Raw genomic sequence first — 20,383 nt, 5'->3', positions numbered from 1 at the left:
TAATCTGTTTATGTTCTTGTACTGCTGCTAAGTTGTATTTAGTTGACCGAGTTAGTCAGTGGTTGTCAAAGAACGAGGAACAAAGATGAAAATCAAATGAATGAAGAGGAGTTGTTGAAAAACTATGCTTATTATCTTCTTGAAAACATTTAAACATTTAAAACAAAGAAGTGTTGATCAGTCACTAGTTTTGTGTCATGAGGAATCTGATCATATCAGGAGTTTACTAATCTCACTAGTTCATGAACATTGTACCTATGAACACTGAATTCTCAGGTATCTTATTATTAGCCACTGATTGTATCTGGAACTGCAGCCTGTTCCAAGCCCCTGGCAGGTTTCTTGTGTAATCTGAAGAATCCAGGGTATGGGTGGTGAATCAGCTCACATAGGTTCCAGTGAAGAGCAAATTCATTTAAACTTGCCACAAATTATCCACCATTCTGTATCCTGTCTGGCAGCGCTGGACTTTGCGTGCTCCCACCTTTCATGATAAGTACGTTTGGATGTTGGGAGGCTCCTGGAAGAATCTACAGAGAGAGAGAAAGGATTTTGGTCATGTGGTCTGTCCTTGCTTCGGTGTTGTTATTTTAATAATCCAGACACTTTTATCTCCTCACTTCCTTATAATTATTCACAAAAAGTGCAATATTTGTGTATTTATCATATTCATCAAAACACCTTAAAACACTTCACAATAACTATCACATTTAACACTTAAACACACTTATTTTTTTATTTACCATACATATCTATATCAGTCAATGTATTATTATTTACATATGCATCCTTGTTACCTTGACTTGTGTTTACTTCCACTTTATTATTTACATTTTTTATAAATTTTTGCTTATATATTTATATTTTATTAAATAGTTGTTTTTTATATTGGTATATTTTCTTTTGTAAATCTTAAAGGTTCAGTGTGTAAGATTTAGGTGAAAGGGATCTATTGGGGGAAATCGAACATCAAATAATCCTAGTGATGTTTTCACTTGTGTGTTTCAACTAAATTTTACGAATTGTTGTTTTCCTTACCCTAGAATGAGCGCTTCATATTTAAATACTTTATATTTACATCTCTAGTGGAACATTTAACAGACACAATTTGGTTTGAGGATGACACGTGATATTGTTGAGCTAGCACAATGACAACAATTGTTGAATTTTGAAACATAAGCCATATAGAGCGTTTAGTAATTACAGATAATAATAATAAGCAGATAATAATAATCTGCTGAAATGCCAGGTCAGATTAATATTTTACGTAAAGATTCAACAGAGATTATTACACTGTCAACTAGATAATGTGACTGGATATGTATGATTTCTTTATTGTTTATTCAGATTCATTCCTCACACACTTGCTGAAGCAAACATATGACAGTTTTATCAAACCAAAGGTCAAATTGAAATGCTGCACAGCATTCAGTTACTCACAGTGATCTACAAAGTACTTTGAACTGTGTCAAGGTCCTGCCAGAGCCAAGATCTGATGCCAAGACCACATTTAGGACAAGAATGAATGATAAAAACTAATTGAGTTGGACTGGTTTGCACTGATTTATTGCATTAGATTAAGTGCATAAGACAGATAAAAACGTTCTAGCATAAACTATGGTTTGATAATGTATTTAAACTCTTTTAAACTCTATTTGAAGTATTGAAAATGAGACAGAATCTGCTCATCTCAGCCCCTTCATCTCTGTTGAATACCAGTAGGTAATGAGTGGCTGAGGGAGACAGGAATAACGAGAGCTCGTGTGAGACATTGTGTGGGGAGGCAAACATAAGAAAGGCAGACAGGCAGAGAAGTATGATAATGGCTCATGTTCGTTCCCTCTGACGACTGTTCGTCCACTTACTGTCCACGTCTCTGTGTAAGGAATGTGTGAGCGTCTGGCGAAGTAACACGCCTCACCTCGCTTTGTCCAAACCACATCCACTCATACGCGATCATGACGAAGGAGAACAGGGATGAACCATTTTACCAGTGGATGAAAAAGTATGATTCCAACTGTACTTGTACACAGCCCCGCACCATTGGGAATGCTACACAAAACTTCTGCCTGTACAATTCAGACGTACTGCCTATTCAAACTGAACATAGATTTTCTCCTGATGTTGATTTGAAACATTTCTTGGACAATCCACAATTTTACATTTCAGTGTCTCTCTTCTTTGGATTGTAGACTGAAGGCTGTTCAGGTGTGCGACGGATGTGCGTGAGTGAGAACCAGGAACAGAAACCAAAGAACTGCATTCCTCTACAGGCTTAAAGGATTACTTAATATAATTATGTGTGCACCATGACTTTGTTATCCAATGAGATCCACCCCAAGGATCAAAGTTTCCTTAATTACCATAGTGATAAAAAAGGATGGGGTGCAGCTTATCAAGGAATAATTCCATGACTCTCTTTCAAGTTTTCGAGTCTTCAACCTTTATATGTTGTAGATTTCTATTTCAGTTCCACTTGTTGCTTTTAATTGTGATGTGCCCTAGGGATGTCACAACACATAATCAAGGTCATTATGTGACAGGATACACCCAGGTGAACAGGTACGGAGTAACCTCATTGGCATTCTGACAATATCTAATTTGACTGATAAACATGTAATTGCCATTCACACCCAATGTATGACTTTGACTGATGAACACTGGTCTGCAATCAAGACACCTTAATGTTCAACACATTGCAGCCTGCACAGTTTGGTTTTGATTGTAAAATGAGATGAGTCATCTGTCTCTTACAAACACACATGTGGCAGTGTGTTCTTTCAGGTAGTTTTCTCCTTCGGTGTTGGGGCATCGGCAGCTCTCGGTGTGTGTGTGGCTTCTAAACGCATGTCTGCTGAGTTGAGCACCTCCAGCTGACTGCTCAGACCTTGTTGTAGGGTGATCTCCCCAACATCTGCTTCATGTTAGGGCCTGGGGGCCAGTGCAGGAGGGCCCAACAACTCTCTGCTTCGCTCTCTCTCTCTCTCTCTGTCTCAGTGGGGGATGGTGGGAGAATGCCTCAAGAATAGCACAGTGACACACAAATAGAGGCTGGAAACTGGGTTGTGTAAAACAAGAACATTTAGTGGTTTAGTACACCGTATGTTTTGTTTTTTCAAAGGTGAAACCTACCAAACAAACAGAAACATAAAGTACACAAAATATATTTCACAACACATCACCGGCCCTCGCTCTGTGTAAGTAAATAAACATGAGAAGCAAGAAAAACTCACAGACAGACAGACAGACACAGAAACAATACATGCATATGATTCATTTGTTACACTGCTGTACAAAAGCAGCATACTGTTTATTTTGAAATAGATTATCTTCACTGGCATACATTTAGTTTTTCACATCCATAGCTGGCACATCACTTTTGTTTTTCCATTGACAGTTTTATATGAAGTTCTGTTTCGGGACCAAACAGCAGGGACAGTTCCGGCCATGGCACCAAGGTAATTTGAGGGGTTTAGGATGATTGGATCTCACGAAAATTGGCAGACATGTCAGAAGTGGTGAGAATTTCTGTGGTGAGTGGGCTCGGGCAAGGCCATCCGACAGAGTCATGTTGCTGTTATGTTAAGTGGATGTTTGTGAGATCTGTGGGGATCGTTGCTTTCACCATTCAGGCCATGATACATATACTGTATGTTTAGAAATTTTAGAAATATTTAGTTGCAGACATGCAAATATTACATCCTAGCCACAGCGTCACATACTGGTGACAGAAAATAATCTGCTTGTGACCATTTCTATTCGCTTTACATGAAATGTGCTGTTTTTTTGTTACTTCACTGCAACGTCATGCGTGTTTGGTGCGTATTCTCCAGCGTCACATGGTCGACACAGAGCGTGTACATACAAAATGTGCATTACCCCATGTCCGCAGCCCATCAGTTCCCCCCCATCCTCTCTCAAAGCTCCTCCCAGCTTAGAGGGTTCACCTCCGGGCCATGTCACTGTGAATCAGCCCCAGATGTGGTTCTGGATTCAGTTGGCGTCACACATGACACAGAGAACCCACCCAACAGCAAAGGGACCCCCCCCCCCCCCCCCCCCCCTTCAAAGCCATGAGTAAGTTTGGTCACCAGCTGTTTGTGTCATGCCATGAATAACCAGATTAACTCTGAAAAAACAACATCACCATGGCTGGATGATGCTTGTTAGACAAACAGGCGTGAAGAAAACATCTTTCAATATCCACTTTGGAACTGTAGTGTACCAATGTCAAAGGGAGGGTTGGTGCTTTTGTTAACTTTTTCAGAATGACCAACCCTAGTTCTGAGGAACCAATATCGCCAATTTGCGTGTGTTATTTTGCCGAAGAATACCTCTGACATATCAGAGGAGCAGACAGATGTAGCTAACGATCACTTTTTTACAACCTAAGCTAATTAAGTCAGAGCAGGCAATTGGGTCTAAAGGGCATCTAACATCATCAATCAATTATTAGCTGAAGGACCCTGTCAGTTATTTTCCAAATGTATCTGAATAACTCCTTCATCAGCACACAAAACAAAAACTAAGCGGAGGTATAAAGCCTGTAGGTGAGCAGCTGAGGGGTGAGTGAAGGTAATGATCTTATCTAAGGCTACAGGTATTCCTGGAGTCCACACTGGAGTTTTCATGCCAATAAAACTGTGAACTTTGTTGATGCTGCCAGCTCCATTTTAGTCTTTATGGGTGGAAACAGTTACCCAGATCGTATGCTAATTGGGTCTTATCAGTTATTATTACCGGCAGGAAATGCTTCAAACTTACTGTACGAGAATCGCTGCCCTTATATTTCGATATAGCTCTTCCTTGATTAAAGTATTTTCCGACACAAGGCAAAGGACGATATAGGTAACGTGCTTCCTCTCTTACATCAGCACACGTATGTTCAGTGTACATGAACGTGCCATGTGATATTTGTTTTCTGGACGGAGCTAAAACCTGTATCCGGATTGAGGTTGTTTTAAAATGCTTTTTTTAAATTTGGGGAGGTATAATCGATGCCTAAAGAGAAATATGAACAGTGAGAGCAACTGTATGTATAACTTGGGGACTGTAAATAAATATCAATAAGGCCTCGTCTGTCATATGTAGCTATTATCTTATCAATATCTGTACTGTACCTCAAGAAAATCTGACTCAGCCTCTTATTAGCTTAGCAAGCAACCTGTCATCTACAGCTGATAATACAGAAAACACCAGAGTACCATATGCTTTGTGACACGGAGCCTTTTAAAAAACTTTGAAAATACTTTCTCTGTGTGGGTCAGGTATCAGCAGCGCAGCAATCCACTGTACGCACTGGTGGAAGAACCTCCTGGCACAGTCCTTGAGTCACCCTGACATGAAATCTTCCAACACTCCTCCATGTTAGATGAAAGTTCACACAATGTTCCTCTAAGCTGACCTGTATGCAGAGTGCTTTTATTCTCTTAATGGGGTTTTTCCAGGCGTATTATCACTAACAGACGTAAACCTGAATTCGTTTTTTGTAGACAAGCACTGGAATTGCTCCCTGTCCACATTATGGTTGTTCGACAAAAAACGGGCAAGAGGAAGTTTGTGTCATCTGGGTGTGAGGAATTCAATCACAGTCTTTGGAGGGAAAGTCATTGTTTTCAGATTGTTAGGGAAACAATTTGGTCAGACCATTTTTTCAATAAAGGGGAAAAAAACCCTACAAATGAGTAAGTGAGTGAGTCACGTCAGATTGCAGATGAGGCCATCGTGTTTGTTTTGGTGAGCAGCTTTGCACATCTGTGAGTGAGCTAAATGATTTCTGTGGGATCAGAGCCGAGGTGGGGAGCAGGGAGGGGGGGGTGTCTCTCTCTCTCTCTCTCACACAAACCACATCATGTCGGACCCAGAGAGAGAAAGAGAGAGAGAGACATCTGTATTATGTCATGGCTGCATGGGCACTCCACCCTTTGCTCTCTATTTCCTTGTTCCTGTGTTTCACTCCCCACCAGTGTCCCCCACCCTCTTCTCCTCCTCCTGTGCTGTGTTTTTGGTTTAGTGTTGAGACACATTTGGTCCCATGTATGTAAATCACTTCCAACTGCAACTGTCTTGTTTAAGAGGTGCTATATAAATAAAGTTTGATCGATAGAGTGACAGTTATCTCTGTTGTAGTTTATATGCTGTTACATGCAGAAATGTGACTGAAAACTAAAAATCTCAAATTTGTAGCTTTACCAAATTCCCTGCACTTCATCCTCTTCCTGCTTTTCATTTTGTGTCATCTGTCCAGCCCCTGACTGACAGTTTTCTGTCTGCACTTGCCCGTCTGATCGGACACTCACCTTTGTTCCTGTCTAACCATCTGAAAACCAGACTTGGACGCTCAGTGGCCTGTAATTAAATCCAAAAGTGGACGTCTTTTAGAAGTTCCAGCTAATTTCTGAGTAACTGAGAGTCAAATATTTAAAGTCACTGAGGGCGAAAGTTTTGCAACAGGCCTTGCTTAGAGCAGCACATCCAGAGAAAAATGTGTCATCCATGGAGGATTCATTATTCACATAGACAATAAATAAGTACAACATAATAAATAAGTAGAGTATAAATGTTTAGTGTGAAGTTGTAAGTAATGACACAGTAATGGCACAGCCTGTACAAATCCGGCCCATGCACACATGCTGCTGCTGAACACAGCATCAGAGTTTTTACGGGGCTATAAATCTTGCTGCTTCGTGGCTGAGCCTATAGGGGATCAGACCCCGCTCTTTAATGTTTCTGCTTCCTGATGGCTTGAATGTTTGCTTTGATGTGAAGGGATAATATTTAGCTGTTGTGTGGTAACGAGGCAGGATATATGTTCGTACGCAGCAGATGACCTGATAAACTAGTATACACAGAAACTCATCTTGTCTTTCTGGTTCTACACACCTCTGTCACCATGATTGAGTGGTGGAGGAAATTAATTTTCTGATTATCTAACACAGTTTTAATTTTAGGGAAAATAATATCATGGTTTATTTAATGGTTTATTTGAGTGCAATATTCACTCTGCTGCCCATGATTCTTATCTAATAACAGCCTGAAATAAAAGAACACATTAATGAATACAAAGGTAAAACCTAGATTTAGAACAACCCAGTGATTTCATTGTGATGTTATTGCACCATCTTGTGGACAAAGACTGCAGTTAACACAACATATAAAACTATAACTTGTTTGCAATGATTGTGTATACTATGTATTTTGTTTTGTGTTTTTGTCTCTGTACCTGCTGCTGTGACAAATTAATTTCCCTTCGAAGGGCAATTATTATTATTACTATTATTATCATTAGCCTCTATTAAAACCAAACGACAGTTCAGTTTGATTTACAGGACAGTTCAAAAGCTTTTGTAGTCTGATTTCTGAAGCAAATGTGAAAACATAGGGGGCAGTCCAGTGTCACACTCAAAAGTCTTTCAGTCGAGAGCATGTTACTTTACAGAAAGAGCTGCCATATTCAGACGCTAAAGACAAAACAGTTTCCCTGTGATAAAGCACACAATATTGTTAACATGTTGTGGGTGATGGTATAACATGGGAGTATGTGACTGTAAATCCATTTTCAAATAATGCCATCAAGGGAAAAAACAAGGAGGAATTGTTGCTCATTACCATCAGATTTATTTTCAGATGTGAGAAGGATAAAAGCTCCTTTGTGCAATTACATCATCTTAATCAACTCTTTCAAATAAAATAGCAGAGATTCATGAATTGTGGCACACACACACACACACAAAATTGAAAGTGGCCACTTCAAGCATGTTTAACTAAATTGTAGTGCCATGTATAAATTATAAACCTTATGCAATACCTACTATTAAGAATGACCAATGTTGAATTAAAGCAGATCAATGTGAAAATAAGTTGAAATAATAGTCAAAACAAATCACATCAGGTCAGCAGTCATACTGTCAAAGTAAAATAAGACACTCTTACATGTAGTACAAAAACAAAAGCTCATATGGCAAGAAAGCCAAAATCATACACACTGCAAGTTTAGGCACAGTATCAGTCATACCACATTATACTCTGCATGCTAGCAGACAGAATCACTACACAATTACAATCTGTGAGCCTATTTAAAATAAAGAAAATGTACAAATGAGGCAACAGAGCATTAGAAATTGAAATAGCTGGTCCGTGTTAGCTTGAGAGGCAATGCTAAAGTGATCAACTGAAGCAAGGGACTGAGAAAATACTTGAATGACTCCTATCTCATGCTACACCTGACAATGGAATGGGGTTAAGCAAGGCAATGCATTCTAGTGCACCCATTACCTGACAGTACAACAACAACAAGAATTATAATAATACAAAGCAGTAACATCTTTCGGGGATAACAAATAAAATTACTTAATTTGGTGTTTTAATTGGACCAATGAGTTGGAAGAGATAAGAAGGGGATGATGGCGTGGACTGATGGCAATAGGTCTGCTGGGAGCAGTAACAGTGCGGTGATGTCTCTGGGGCTAGTGAGCTAATACTATAGGTGGTCCTCATTCCTCGGTCTCAGTGCAAGGAGGATGAGGGGTCAGTGGAAGAAAGGGAAGCAAATGAGCAACTAGACAGAGGGGAGGAAATGGTGACTATGTGGTACAGGAAGTAACAGCACAGCAAGTGTGGCTTCAGAAGCCCGAAGGTGTTAAAACATTCATGTCCCGAGGTTTTAGTTTGTGTGGCCGTGGGGGCATCTGCTTGGTCTCAATGCCCGAGATATCAATCTTGGGGGGCATGAAGTTGGCAGGGTCCTGCACATTGAGGTTGATTTGGGTGTTGGTGCCATCCATGGTCGAGGACTTCTGCAGGCCAAAGTAAGACCGTAATGAAAAGCCTGCAGGAGGGAAGTGGAAGATGTTGTCATCATTTACCAAAATGTGGCTGTTAAAGTCATCAGCTTAACCGTTGTGAATTTAAAGAACAGCTTCACCACTCCCTGAAAGTCTTGTTGTTTCACCTTGCTGCAGGGGTGATGACAGGTGTGCTCCAGGACCCCATGATATCACTGCTGGGTGTGGTTTAAGGTGCAAAAATGTCAAACCTATAAACCACACCCAGCATTATGTGTTAATGTTGTTGTGTTAAAATAACAAACAAAGTTTGGATCGCAGATTGTGGTTTCAACATAATGCTGAACTGCTTTGAACTGCACAGGGTTCACTGGTGGCAGTGAACCAACATTATTGCATTCGCAGAAAACACAAAACACTGATGCTTCGCCACAGTTTGTCGTGCTGTGGGGTTAACCTACTGCTGAGAGAATCTATTCTGTAAATATTGCAATACAGTCATCAATAGAGTGTACAGATATAAGATCGCTCACCTTTGCTGGTTTCAGAGCCGGGGTCGGTGGGGGACTTCTGTACCACAGATTGAGTTCCGAAGAAGGTCCACCTATCTCCTCCTCCTTCATTTCCTCCCATGTCTGTGCTTAGGTTTGGACTGTGCTCTGGGTTGGCAAGAAAAGGTGCAGGACTCAGCTGTAACCAGGTCCTATAATCCCACCAAACAATGAGCATAAAAGAAAATGTGAAGGATACGCTTTATAGAATCTCATACACAAAACAGACACAATATTAAAACAATAAGTGGCTTTAATGATTACTGGTGTATAGCTAATGCTGGGAAATGAAGCATGTTGTGCTTAGGACATCTGGTTCCACTCATTATAACAGTAGATTTTCTGTCAGGGATTACATCAAAATAAGAGTGACAGCAAATCGTTTCAGAAGCATGAAGCCTACCTGCGATTGACAGCCGGTGATGAGTGGGGGGTGACACAGGGGGTGACGCAGGGGGTGACGCAGGGGGTGACAGAAGGGGTACAACTTGGGGTGGATTGTGCTGATGTTGTTAGCCTGTCCTCTTTGAAGTCCCCACTTGGCATTCTCAACTTCTGCAAAGACAGAAAAACAAGCAATTCAACAAACATGGAATGAAGGAATGTCCTTCACTGGTCCAAAATCATAATGTACATTAGAAAGTGATTTAGAAAGTGACTTATGTGTCCTGTACAAATAGCATTTCCCACTCATGTCTGCGAGTTTAGCAGTTAACAGTGTCAGAGGTGTGTCAGAAAGTCAGCATTGATCTTATTTAAAGAGTAAACACTCCACGAACACACATCACGAAAGGTCAGCAGTGTTTTTCTGGACCAGTAGATCAAAAATTATAATAACAAAGTGCGTCACAGAGCCTCAGAACCTATCTCTGTTGACCATGTGGTGTGGGCGGCAAAAGACAGAAGACACACAGAGGACCTCTCTAATACAATTATGGTTATCTGATGGTGAAACACATGCTGTCATTAAACAACAAGCTGATCAGCACTAAGCCTAATAAGTTGTATTACATTGAGGTCAGTCCTGCAATAAATGATTATTGCTTAAAACGGACTCCACCTGCAAAACCACCAGTCGGAGAGAATAGCACCTGGTGTGGTTTTCCTCTTCTAGTCAAACAATGAATATGCAGTTTTAGATAGACAAAACTGACATGCTGAATACATTTCAAAAGTACTTGCCTTGAAATCAAGATTTATTTCAGTAATGATATCTGGAAGAATGTTTTGAAAGGTAAGCTTCCATTCAATGCAGGAATATTCCCATCCATGAGCTGTATGTCTTTCCAAACTCATGTCAGTCTTGTATATGTGGTCCTGTATTCTGCTTAGGACAGCGGTCATGGTGGAAATGAATAACAACATGCACCACAGAGCCTTTTAAACCTTTTTGGGTTGGCATCCCATTAGATTTCATCACTGCTCCAGCCCCAATGGACCTCAGCCAAAGTACATCAAATGTAGTTAAAGTTAAACCAATTTCTGATTGATTTATAAAGGGAAGGAGGGACAAAAAACATGTAGGTCAATCTCTGTCAAATCATGACACTTTTGGGCCACGCTGTCACAGATCTTTGATTGGATCACATGTGAAGCCTATGGAACCGAAATTGTAAGCGTCTCGGATCACTATTAAGGGAGATATGTGCTCGAAACAAAATTCAAACTTCTTTCAGGGGCACTCTGACTTTGAGTGGCCATATATAGAAATTTGAGTTAGTTGTCGTTTCAGCTAGAATTAGTCTTTTTCAGACAATAACAATTGCAAAAAAGATCAACTCATTGACTTTAAACAGTGACAGAGAGGTGAAAGCTGAGTAGCAGGATGTCGTATTAAATCTTCAGGGGTTGATTATTTCTCACCTGAGAAGCTTCTTCACCTCTAACTGACTGGTGGGAGGATTCAGGTGATGCTATTTGCTATTGATGGCCTTACAGTGCAGAGAGCTTGATGCAACTAATTCTGAATGTTACATAAGCATGGCACAATGCAGGCAAACATTCACGCCTCGTTTTTAATGTTAACCTGAACGAAATGTCAAAGTAAACCAGCCCCAGATGGTTAAACCAGATGTGAACATCACACTGCACGATGGGCCTACACGGGGGGTGAACAGTGAGATGGAAACATAATTCATTTAAATCTGTCACGGGATTTTCCCCCAATTCTTGTGTTATGCTGTAGTTCCAATTCACATCACGCAATGTCACCGTTAAGTGTAGCATACACGCTGGTTAGCGGTTGCTAAGCTAACTGTAGCTGGACTGCAAGATAACATGCATCCATCACATAACATTAATCCATCGAGCTATGTAGCAAGCTGAAGTTAAAGAGCCACAGTTTACGCCATTGTCATTGTTTCTGGTTCCGTTATAAAGCGTCACAGTGTTTTTAACCCAGGTGGACGAAGGCTGATAATGTTTTACAGGAACGAGTTTGTTTACCATGGTTAGCTTGAAGGCCAGCTAGCTAGCTAGCCAGCCAGCGGCCTGTTTCCCTTCAGAGGAAGAGTTAGCTTACTGCTACAGCAGCTTCTTCACAAACCTTTTTATGATTAGTTTTCTTTGACGCTCCACTCCGACATGTTCCTTCATTTTGTCCATGGCTGGCGGTTAATGGAAGTTAAGGGATTGTTATTTACGACGATAGCGTCAGTACAAACCGCTGTCGGCCTCAGAGAAGCCCGTTATGAGAGGAGCCCGGTGATTGGTCCGCTTAAGAAAACAAGGGGGCTCGTCCCATTTTAGGGCGTTGCCTGGCAACCCTGGTCATATGGACCCGCACAGAGAGGCCGATTACGTAATTTGTTTACCATGTTTAGCGTGCAGTCTGCAGGATTATCACCATATGATTCACCACAATAATACCTGTTAATGACACAGGTAGAGCTGCTCTGTCAGTGGGAATATAATCCTCACACTATGTGCATGTGATCTCACGTGTTAAACATTACAAAGCAACGTGTGATGTTGTGACCGGTCATCTGATATCAGGTAAAACAGGACCATGAGGGTGGCAGAGAGACCGGAATAACACACGCACACATCACTCTGTTGCACTTGAATAAAAGGAGATTGAACTCTAGTGTAAAAACATTTTACAAATCGAAGGTGGATCAATGATGAGCTATACCTCCTCATTGTGCACCATTTTTAAGAATCATATGCATTGGACTTTTCTCGTATTGGTATTGATGAAAATTATATCGCTAGAATCTTTGTTTTATTACTCTGTTCTAATTCTAAAAAAAACAATGTCATCATAATCTGACCTGTGACCTCAACATTATAACATGCCATGTGACGGTGTGAAGAGATGATTATTTCAGATCACAAACTTCTCACACACGCACAAATCAAGCTGCTACAGTTCACATTGGTTTTTACTCACTGGTACTGTGCCGTCACTCAGTCGGTGAAAGCAAGTCTCCTCAGCGGAGAGGCCTTTGTGGGGAGAGTACCCAGTGTCAGTCAGCCCTGCCTGGTGCTCAAACCTCTGGAGGTTCTCCTGGCTTTGCTCTAAGTGAAGACAGACATAGTGTCAGCAATAGAGGTACAATTAGTCTGTGCTTGTACCACACTACAATATAGTCTCCTGACACTCTGAAGATTGTTTATTAAACTTGTTTTTCTGGGTCTGTGTGTTAAGATATTTTTAAAAATGAAAATAAATGGTCATCATTTTTAAAATGAAAATAAATATTCATTTTAAAAATGAATAAATAAATGTAATGAGTTTACATGTTTTTAATTTTTACTTACTGATCATAAGTGAGCTCATTAAAGATGTGGCTTTGGCTTTCACCACAGGCACAGGGGACTTGGCTGGCGCTGCAGCCTCAAAAGTCACCATCTTCACACCCATCTCATCCCCCTATAGTCACACAATTTGAAGTGGTTAAGATGAATGTGTAAAACAATTAGAGAATCGACATGCAAGCAAGTTGACAAGTAGTACCAGCATGCACCAAACCTCAAAGAAAACATGTTTGACAAGAGACAGATCACGCAACATTTTGTTCAGGTAACCAGTTCATGTTGCCAAAACAGTTTGGTGTGGATAGAAACCAAAATAAAACAGGAAAACACCTCTGATGTGTTTCTGAACTTGTGCTGTGGGATGACTGGGTCTTTCCATAAGATGTTGACAGTTAGGTCTGGGGGTGGTGAATGCATGGGTGTATCCATGATCTCGTCATAGCTGATATTGCGCCGAGTCATTCCAAGAGGAGAGGATAAAGTACCAAAGAGTGAGGACGACGTGCCTGACTCAAGCGCTGAAATATGGAAATGAATAGACCAGTTAGAACTGTGTTTTCCAAACCCATAAAGGCACCATTTCAGATATCTACACAAAACAATGCAGAAAAAAGTATTTTTACTCAGATCGAATTATGTATGATAATCTGTCAAATCTTAAATTCCACATTACCTGGAATTTCTCCCCGTCTTGAGGCCATTTTGACACTAGATGAGAGTGGAGGGCCACAGGAGACTCACAGTGTGGGGTCAGCTCGGTTGGACTTTGGACTGCGAACCTGAGCACTGCATCACATGACATCACACATAGACACAGGGTCAGTTGACAGACAAAAAGGTCATGCTCATCTAAATGCAATGTGTGTATTGCAAGAACAACACTTAAGCGCTGTCATCTCAGACATAATAAATGAAAGAAAACATTTTACTTGAGTAAATGAACAAATAAATACACGAGAATAAACTCCAGCAAAAGTTAAAACAAAGAACAAACACATAAACTCAAGTAAAAGTAAATATTTGCTTCTAAATATACAAAGTATTAAAAGTACTTTCTGAGTTTAGCCTACTCACTAATGCAACAGTCTTCGTTATGGTGTAAAAATGTAATAGGGTAGAAATACAGGTTTTTGCTAAAAATGTAGTGGAGTAAAAGTGATGATAAAATAAAATAAAAGTAAATGTACTATGTTCCATCCCACCACTGAGCATGGTTAAGTCAGAGAGCAAGCACACAGAGCTGTTTTCCGACTCGCTCCAAATAGAACCAGAGTCTGGTTACAGCAGCGTCATCAATATCAGTTAATGTCAGAATCCTCCTCCACTTCTATGAACTACAGCAGGATCATTTTCACAAGGAAATGAAACTACAGAATAAAGGAAACACAAGAAAGCTCCCTTCAGTGTCTCTTGTGTAGTGATGAAGCTGTCTGCATGTGTTGTCAGCAATCATTCTAAGATTTGGCTGAGCTCACTTTGCCCTCACTGACTTGAATGGTGGCAGAAATCTGCTCCTGAGTTGAGTTGTTCACGTCAGCTCTGGGGACAGACACAGAGAGTGACTTGCAAAACAGGGAATCACACCATAGTTAGGCTGGAATACACAGTGGAATGAGCCTATAATAACAAGAGCCACTCTGATGTGTGTGCATCTTCCACTAAAACTCTCTTTGCATTACAATACAACAAGAATATCCAGTGATATAAGAATGTCCAGTCATCTGCTGCGTTCACGTTAACAGCTCGTCACGCACTCATTGTAAACATTTACCTCAAAGTGCCTCCTCCGCTGCACCGATTACTCAGCAGCTGCAGCGATGTCTTTGCCAAAGTCTTCCAGGTGAGACGGAGTGAAGGGACAGATGCTGTGCGTGTGTTTGACGTTCGCCTCATCCATGACTTTTGGACACGAGGAGAGTAAACAGCGGAGCCGGGAGCCGCAAACACGCAGCGACAGTGAACGCACCAGCAACAGCAGCCGGCGGCGGAAGTGATGAGTCGAAAGTCCTGCTGCATTTTGGGAATAATGCATCGACACTGTCGACACGTGTCATCGTTTTCAAATATGTGAAGATATGAAGAAAACAAATAATTTAAATCCAAGAACATAAACATAAGTCTGCTCAGTGTGTGTGTGTGTGTTTCTGGTATTACTCATATTGCAGGGACCAGAATCAGTCATAGTATGGGAACTTGTCCTCCAAGTTAAAAGTTGAGGCTTGTTCTAAGAACTAGGTTAGGGTTACGTTTAGGGTTAAGTTTAAGTTTAGTTAAGGTTAGGCAAGAGGGGACTACGTTTCCATGATATCAATGTGTTTTCTTCTGAAGTCATGGAAACACGATTGTGTGTTAGCGTGTGTGTATGTCTATCTCTAGTTATGGGGGCCAATTTTGGTTCAATACCATCATTGTGACGACATTGTGGTTGGTCCGCACAAATTCAGTGGGCTGCTTGAGGGTTAAGACTTGGTTTAATGGCTTGTCTTTCCATTATTGGGACAAAAACAAGTCACATCGATCTCTAAGGTGAAGACATGATTCAAGGTTAGGTTTAGCTCAGGCTTAAGTTTAAGGTTTAGGTTTAAGGTGAAGTTATGGACACACAACTGAGTGTGTGCGTGAGTGTGTGTGCACTCCAGATATCACTCACGATGTGTGGACCTAAATCTATTTACACACTCACACTATGGGGGTTTCTCTTTCCATTACGGGGACAAAAACAAGTCACATCATGAAATTCTGAGGTGAAAACATGATTCAAGGTTAGAGTAAACTTTGTGTGTGTTCATGTTTTGGTGACCCATGTAGGACCTTTTCCAGTAAAATGCAACACTGACGTTGGACAAGGAGACCTACCTGGGACAAAAACCTGGTCTCAGTGATGCATAATGTGATTTCCTGGTTGATGTTAGAGGCAAGATGTGAATATCAGTTTGGTCAAGGTTCAGGATAAGTTTTTGGCTTGGCTGTTAACAATGAATGGAAGTCAATGCAAAAAATAAGGATTGCAGTGCAAACCTGTGTGTGTGTGTGTGTGTGTGTGTGTGTGGTGGTCCAGGTACTATATTATATTATTATACATTCACATTATGGGGACTTTGTGGGGGGAAAAACAAGTCACATAAATGTAAATCATTAAATTTTAAGGTGCAGACATTATTTTAGGTGAAGGTGTTTAAGTGCGTGCGTGTGTGTGTGTGTGTGTGTGTGTGTGTGTGTGTGTGTGTGATGGGTGTAGATGATCACAGCCTATGAGACTCAAGCCAAATAAGCCGCCCCTTGTCACACACAGGTGGGGGGTTGTTGACCTGTAATCTCTGCCTGCAGCTTTGTTGTCCCCTGGTTTCTGATACATGTGCACACTATAGTAAGACCAATTCTCCGTGACTACGAGACTCCTTAGAGACTAACTCCCTGGGAGGTTTCATGCTTTGCAACCTAAGCCTGCGTGAGATCGCTGGACATGTCAGCCGGCACGTTTGCATTAGCAGCCCTGAACCACAAGATAGCACTGTTGATATAAGACACAAACCTTATCAAACCATTACTCAATGCTCCATTGATTTTTTTTCATTTTTTATTATTTAAAAAAAGTTACCAACATGCAGAGAAAACATATAATACAAATCTGTTTACAAAACAAATCAGAGAAAGTAAGATAAAACAGAGAAATCAATATAAATAGACGATAAATAGATAAAAATTTGAATTCATTTCACGTCTACATTCACTGAAAGTGCTTTCGTTAGAGGGTCAGAGGTCATATGTTTATCGAAGGAGTGAAAGAGAACCACATGTTGCCATTGGAAGGAAAATCAGCTGGACAGACTGGGTTTTTTGCTGGAGGAGACAGTAAAACAAGGAGAGAAACATTAGACACATCCCAGTGGTTTGATGAATTGGATTATGTGACTAATTACTGTCATTGTGGTCTGAAGTTGAGACTTTGATTCAGGCCTGTGTTGTGTGTATACTCACATGATGCGAATCAATCTATCTTTCACTACTTTTGACTGGGGGTTCAGGCAGTAGCGACGGCCTGCCCTGGTGGTGACACTGTTCAGGTGGACAAAAATAGATAAGGTCATTTAAAAAACACAATGGATGAATAAATATAATATAATATAATAAATAAAAGTTATATTCTGAAATTGTGATCTGCCTGTAAACAGTTTCAATCATGTCTAAATGTCTGAGCTATAGTGTCTCCTCATCACATCCCACATTCTTATAAAAAAGTGTCTTACACAATCTCCACTCTGTCACAGAAATTGGTTGCCGGGTAGATCTGGATGTCCTTTAACTTTGACCCGTCAGTGGTATTAGAGGTCTTCTGACACAGACAGTTCTGTCCGGCTTCGTTAGCTGTAGAGGAAGAAAAAACAAAATGGTCAATCACAGCTTCCAGCTCCAACATGGTGAGACGGGAGATTGAAAACTTACGCATGGCTGTAGAGATGCAGACAGCAGCAGCCAGGAGCAGGAGCACTTTGATGAGGCCGGACATTGTTGGTTTCCTCTTCGGTCGAGATGACACAGATGCTGCTGTTGGTGATAGAAGTGATCTGTGGTGAGACCAGTGAGTGTTAAAGGAAGCCAAGTGTGTTGACAGAGCACTGTGAGGGGTAGAGGCTGCGGGGTCGCCTTAAATACATCCTTCAGCCACACACCTCTTCCTCGTTGTCATCAAGGGAATTTTTTTGCGAGTGGAAAGTGAAACTTCAGGAGACCACAAGAGAGAAAGAAACGGTCACTCATTCCAAAATTAGCCTTTCAACCACAGTGTGTCCAAAATCATTAGAACAGATTTTAGATGAATAGAAATACATTTGATTTTATGTATGAGAATAAAACATCAAAGAAAGTAAACCAGCAAACAATCAAACTTCTACATCAAACTTTTAATAGAGCTTTTAATGTGTGCAGCAAATGAATACATACACACATACATGGATAGATATTATGGAGAGATATTGTCAGGTTTTGGAAAATAAAAGATTCTATCTATTTGAGTTGACATTTGAAGGTGAGGGTTTCTAAATCTGACTGAGACAAGTGCAGCCAGTACCTGTGTAGACTTGATTTGCCAGTACCATGCCCATCAGGAGGGTTATTTTAATTATTCTTCAAAATAAAAAAACAGAGCCAGGTCCCTGTATGTTTAAGTAAATTGTCTAGTGAATAGAGAAAACCTCTTCTTTTCTGTATTTAGTCCTGTTAAGAAAAAAAGACATCTAGTTAAATGATGACAGGTATCTTATTTTATATTTGCATATTTAGACACTGAACTCAATATGTGGACCTGGTATTTCAATGAAATCATGACAAATTACATCCCTTCTGCCACAATGAGGAACATAAAGTAAATTCAAAAGATTGTTGCTATTTTAACAGTTTCTGATTGACTTTATTCAAATAAACTTAGATATATTTGTGATCGTGGGGCAATGCACAGTGTAGGTGGTGCTATTGTTGGTTAAAGACAGTCTCCACAGAATCAACTCACATGAGAGAGTGCTCAGTACAAAAATGAAAGCATCAGTTCATTTATTTTCCTCTATGGTGTCATGGTAGTTTCACTGATGTTCCATTTGTGGTTTGAATGTTTCACTAACATTGGTCAAATGTGATAGAGTCTTGTTCTAATATGTGTATCCGGTATCAACACATATCCTCTAACGGTCACAGGTTTGAAAAGAAATGTTTGGTTTCAGCTAAAAGTGCTTTCACCTTAACATCCTTTTTCACATTTCAGGAAAAAGACAAATCTCATCTTCCAGTTTTCCCCTTTCTATTTATTCTATCCAAAATCTTCTTTCACTTTTTGTTCTGCTTTAAGGCATCAGAGCTGGAGACAATGCTGAAACTAAAGGATGATCACTTGTGAAGGACAATTAAATTATACTGACAATCACTTGTGATGTGAAGCCACTTGCAATGAACACTACTGTTGATAAGAATGAGAAGAGAAAACAATGGATAATGAATATATCTGCTGAATCTCTATATTTTCCTTTGGCTTCTACAGTTTTCTGTAATCTTACTGATGTTGTACATTGTGGTAGCGATGATGTGAAGATGATGAAGGAAACCGTCTTCATTGTATAAAAGGTTTATTACAAAAAGTTCAGCATCAATACAAGCACTGCAGTCTGCCTAGAGAGAGATTCGGGGCCAATGTGAATCTCTTCTGCCTAACAGATTCAACTCCCTGTATGAGAGATGTTGTCGTAAACCTCAGGAAAACACATCTGGCTTTCCTCCAGCCCTCCTCATCTGCCTGGTAACAGATAGGGAAAGGCGCCAGCTAAAATTTAGAGTGACCGTTAGAGCCGTGATCTAATGCCCTAACGTATATGTTCAGTTTTCCTCTGAAAGCCTAAACTTATGACCCTCCGAATCCTCAGGATCTATGGGCTTCAGACCCATAGATCAACTTCATTGAAAGAGAACAAAACAGATGGCATTTCAGACACCACAATGATTTTTCTTGTTTTAATAGGTTTTCATTTTTCTATCTCATTAAAGGTACAGTGTGTAGAATTTTATTGTAACATGGTTGACTTGAACCTTTAAACACGATGACAGTGCATTTTTAAATTATGCAATGTTGGAAAATATTTTATGTATTGATATTTAGTGTTAAACATGGGTTTTTGTACTATTTTCTTTGTTTGGCACTGCACAATGGTACAGATGAAACAATGGTCAAGTGGTCACAGGAGTGACTTCTCCAGTCACAATATATATAACATATCATATATTTGAATATATATGTATATATACATATATACATATGTATATATATATATATACCAAAGATATAAAGGTATAGTAATATCTAGAAGTAGCTACAGATCAGTAAACTGTCACATTTTCATTCCCACAGACAGACTGCACTTAGCAAGCTTAAATTTTTTATACATTTCTTCAGTTAATATTTCATGGGCACCTGATTGGAGACTGGAGAGTGAAGCAGCTCAGTGAAGTACAGCTTGTTCCTTTTCTCACCAGCACACAAACAAAACTAAATGTCCATTACAAATAACAGTGTTCATTGGAAATATATTTTTTTGATGTGTGTGGGTATGGGAGGGTGAATGTGGGTTTGGTTATGCAGGGGGAATTCCAACTTAAACCATCTTGAATAATTAATGTATCCTTCTTGATAAGCAGCTCATCGCAAAGAACAAATATGACCTTGTGAAAGAATGGAACCACAGGAACTAATAACGTCAGCATCCTCTTCCTCTGCAGACACCGGTTAGTCAGCCTGATCTGGTTGCACTT

The 20,383-nt window shown here is 40.1% G+C and overlaps 2 protein-coding genes across 4 annotated transcripts; both read right to left on the bottom strand.

Annotated features, from left to right (window-relative positions):
* Nucleotides 1–7,594: 7,594 nt before the first annotated feature.
* On the bottom strand, nt 7,595–15,071 carry kiaa1191 (KIAA1191 ortholog). 3 transcript variants are annotated; one of them, XM_020085301.2, is made up of 9 exons: nt 14,865–15,071; nt 14,569–14,632; nt 13,767–13,879; nt 13,424–13,611; nt 13,097–13,208; nt 12,726–12,853; nt 9,738–9,889; nt 9,317–9,486; nt 7,595–8,827 (listed from the first exon to the last, which is right to left on the bottom strand). In XM_020085301.2, exons 3-9 carry the CDS (start codon nt 13,792–13,794, stop codon nt 8,622–8,624), a joined length of 984 nt encoding a protein of 327 aa, XP_019940860.1. In that variant the 5' UTR covers nt 13,795–13,879; nt 14,569–14,632; nt 14,865–15,071; the 3' UTR covers nt 7,595–8,621. The 3 variants fall into 3 exon arrangements, with proteins under 3 accessions (XP_019940860.1, XP_019940851.1, XP_019940843.1); XM_020085292.2 differs by having other exon boundaries at nt 14,584–14,632; XM_020085284.2 differs by lacking the exon at nt 14,569–14,632.
* A 1,762-nt stretch (nt 15,072–16,833) lies between these two features.
* LOC109624870 (C-X-C motif chemokine 10-like) lies at nt 16,834–17,812 on the bottom strand. The gene is made up of 4 exons (XM_020079790.2): nt 17,537–17,812; nt 17,341–17,458; nt 17,072–17,149; nt 16,834–16,933 (listed from the first exon to the last, which is right to left on the bottom strand). The coding sequence occupies exons 1-4, from the start codon at nt 17,598–17,600 to the stop codon at nt 16,909–16,911; spliced, it is 285 nt and encodes a 94-aa protein (XP_019935349.1). The 5' UTR covers nt 17,601–17,812; the 3' UTR covers nt 16,834–16,908.
* Nucleotides 17,813–20,383: the final 2,571 nt, after the last annotated feature.

The sequence above is a fragment of the Paralichthys olivaceus genome, chromosome 9, assembly GCF_024713975.1.
Source record: "Paralichthys olivaceus isolate ysfri-2021 chromosome 9, ASM2471397v2, whole genome shotgun sequence".
Classification (NCBI taxonomy): domain Eukaryota; kingdom Metazoa; phylum Chordata; class Actinopteri; order Pleuronectiformes; family Paralichthyidae; genus Paralichthys; species Paralichthys olivaceus.
Note: the sequence above shows the minus strand (reverse complement) of the source record. Positions and strands in the feature narration are given on the sequence as shown.

Excerpts from the sequence above, each read along its gene's own strand:
- LOC109624870 (XM_020079790.2), bottom strand. The coding sequence starts at position 17,600 with ATGTCCGGCCTCATCAAAGTGCTCCTGCTCCTGGCTGCTGCTGTCTGC. Across the intron at positions 17,459-17,536 it reads CTGCATCTCTACAGCCATGC|CTAACGAAGCCGGACAGAAC; the intron begins GTAAGTTTTCAA and ends CTTCCTCTACAG. Across the intron at positions 16,934-17,071 it reads GATAGATTGATTCGCATCAT|CAAAAAACCCAGTCTGTCCA; the intron begins GTGAGTATACAC and ends TGTCTCCTCCAG.
- kiaa1191 (XM_020085301.2), bottom strand. The coding sequence starts at position 13,794 with ATGGCCTCAAGACGGGGAGAAATTCCAG. Across the intron at positions 13,612-13,766 it reads AAGACGGGGAGAAATTCCAG|CGCTTGAGTCAGGCACGTCG; the intron begins GTAATGTGGAAT and ends TCCATATTTCAG. Across the intron at positions 9,487-9,737 it reads TCACCGGCTGTCAATCGCAG|GACCTGGTTACAGCTGAGTC; the intron begins GTAGGCTTCATG and ends GTGGGATTATAG.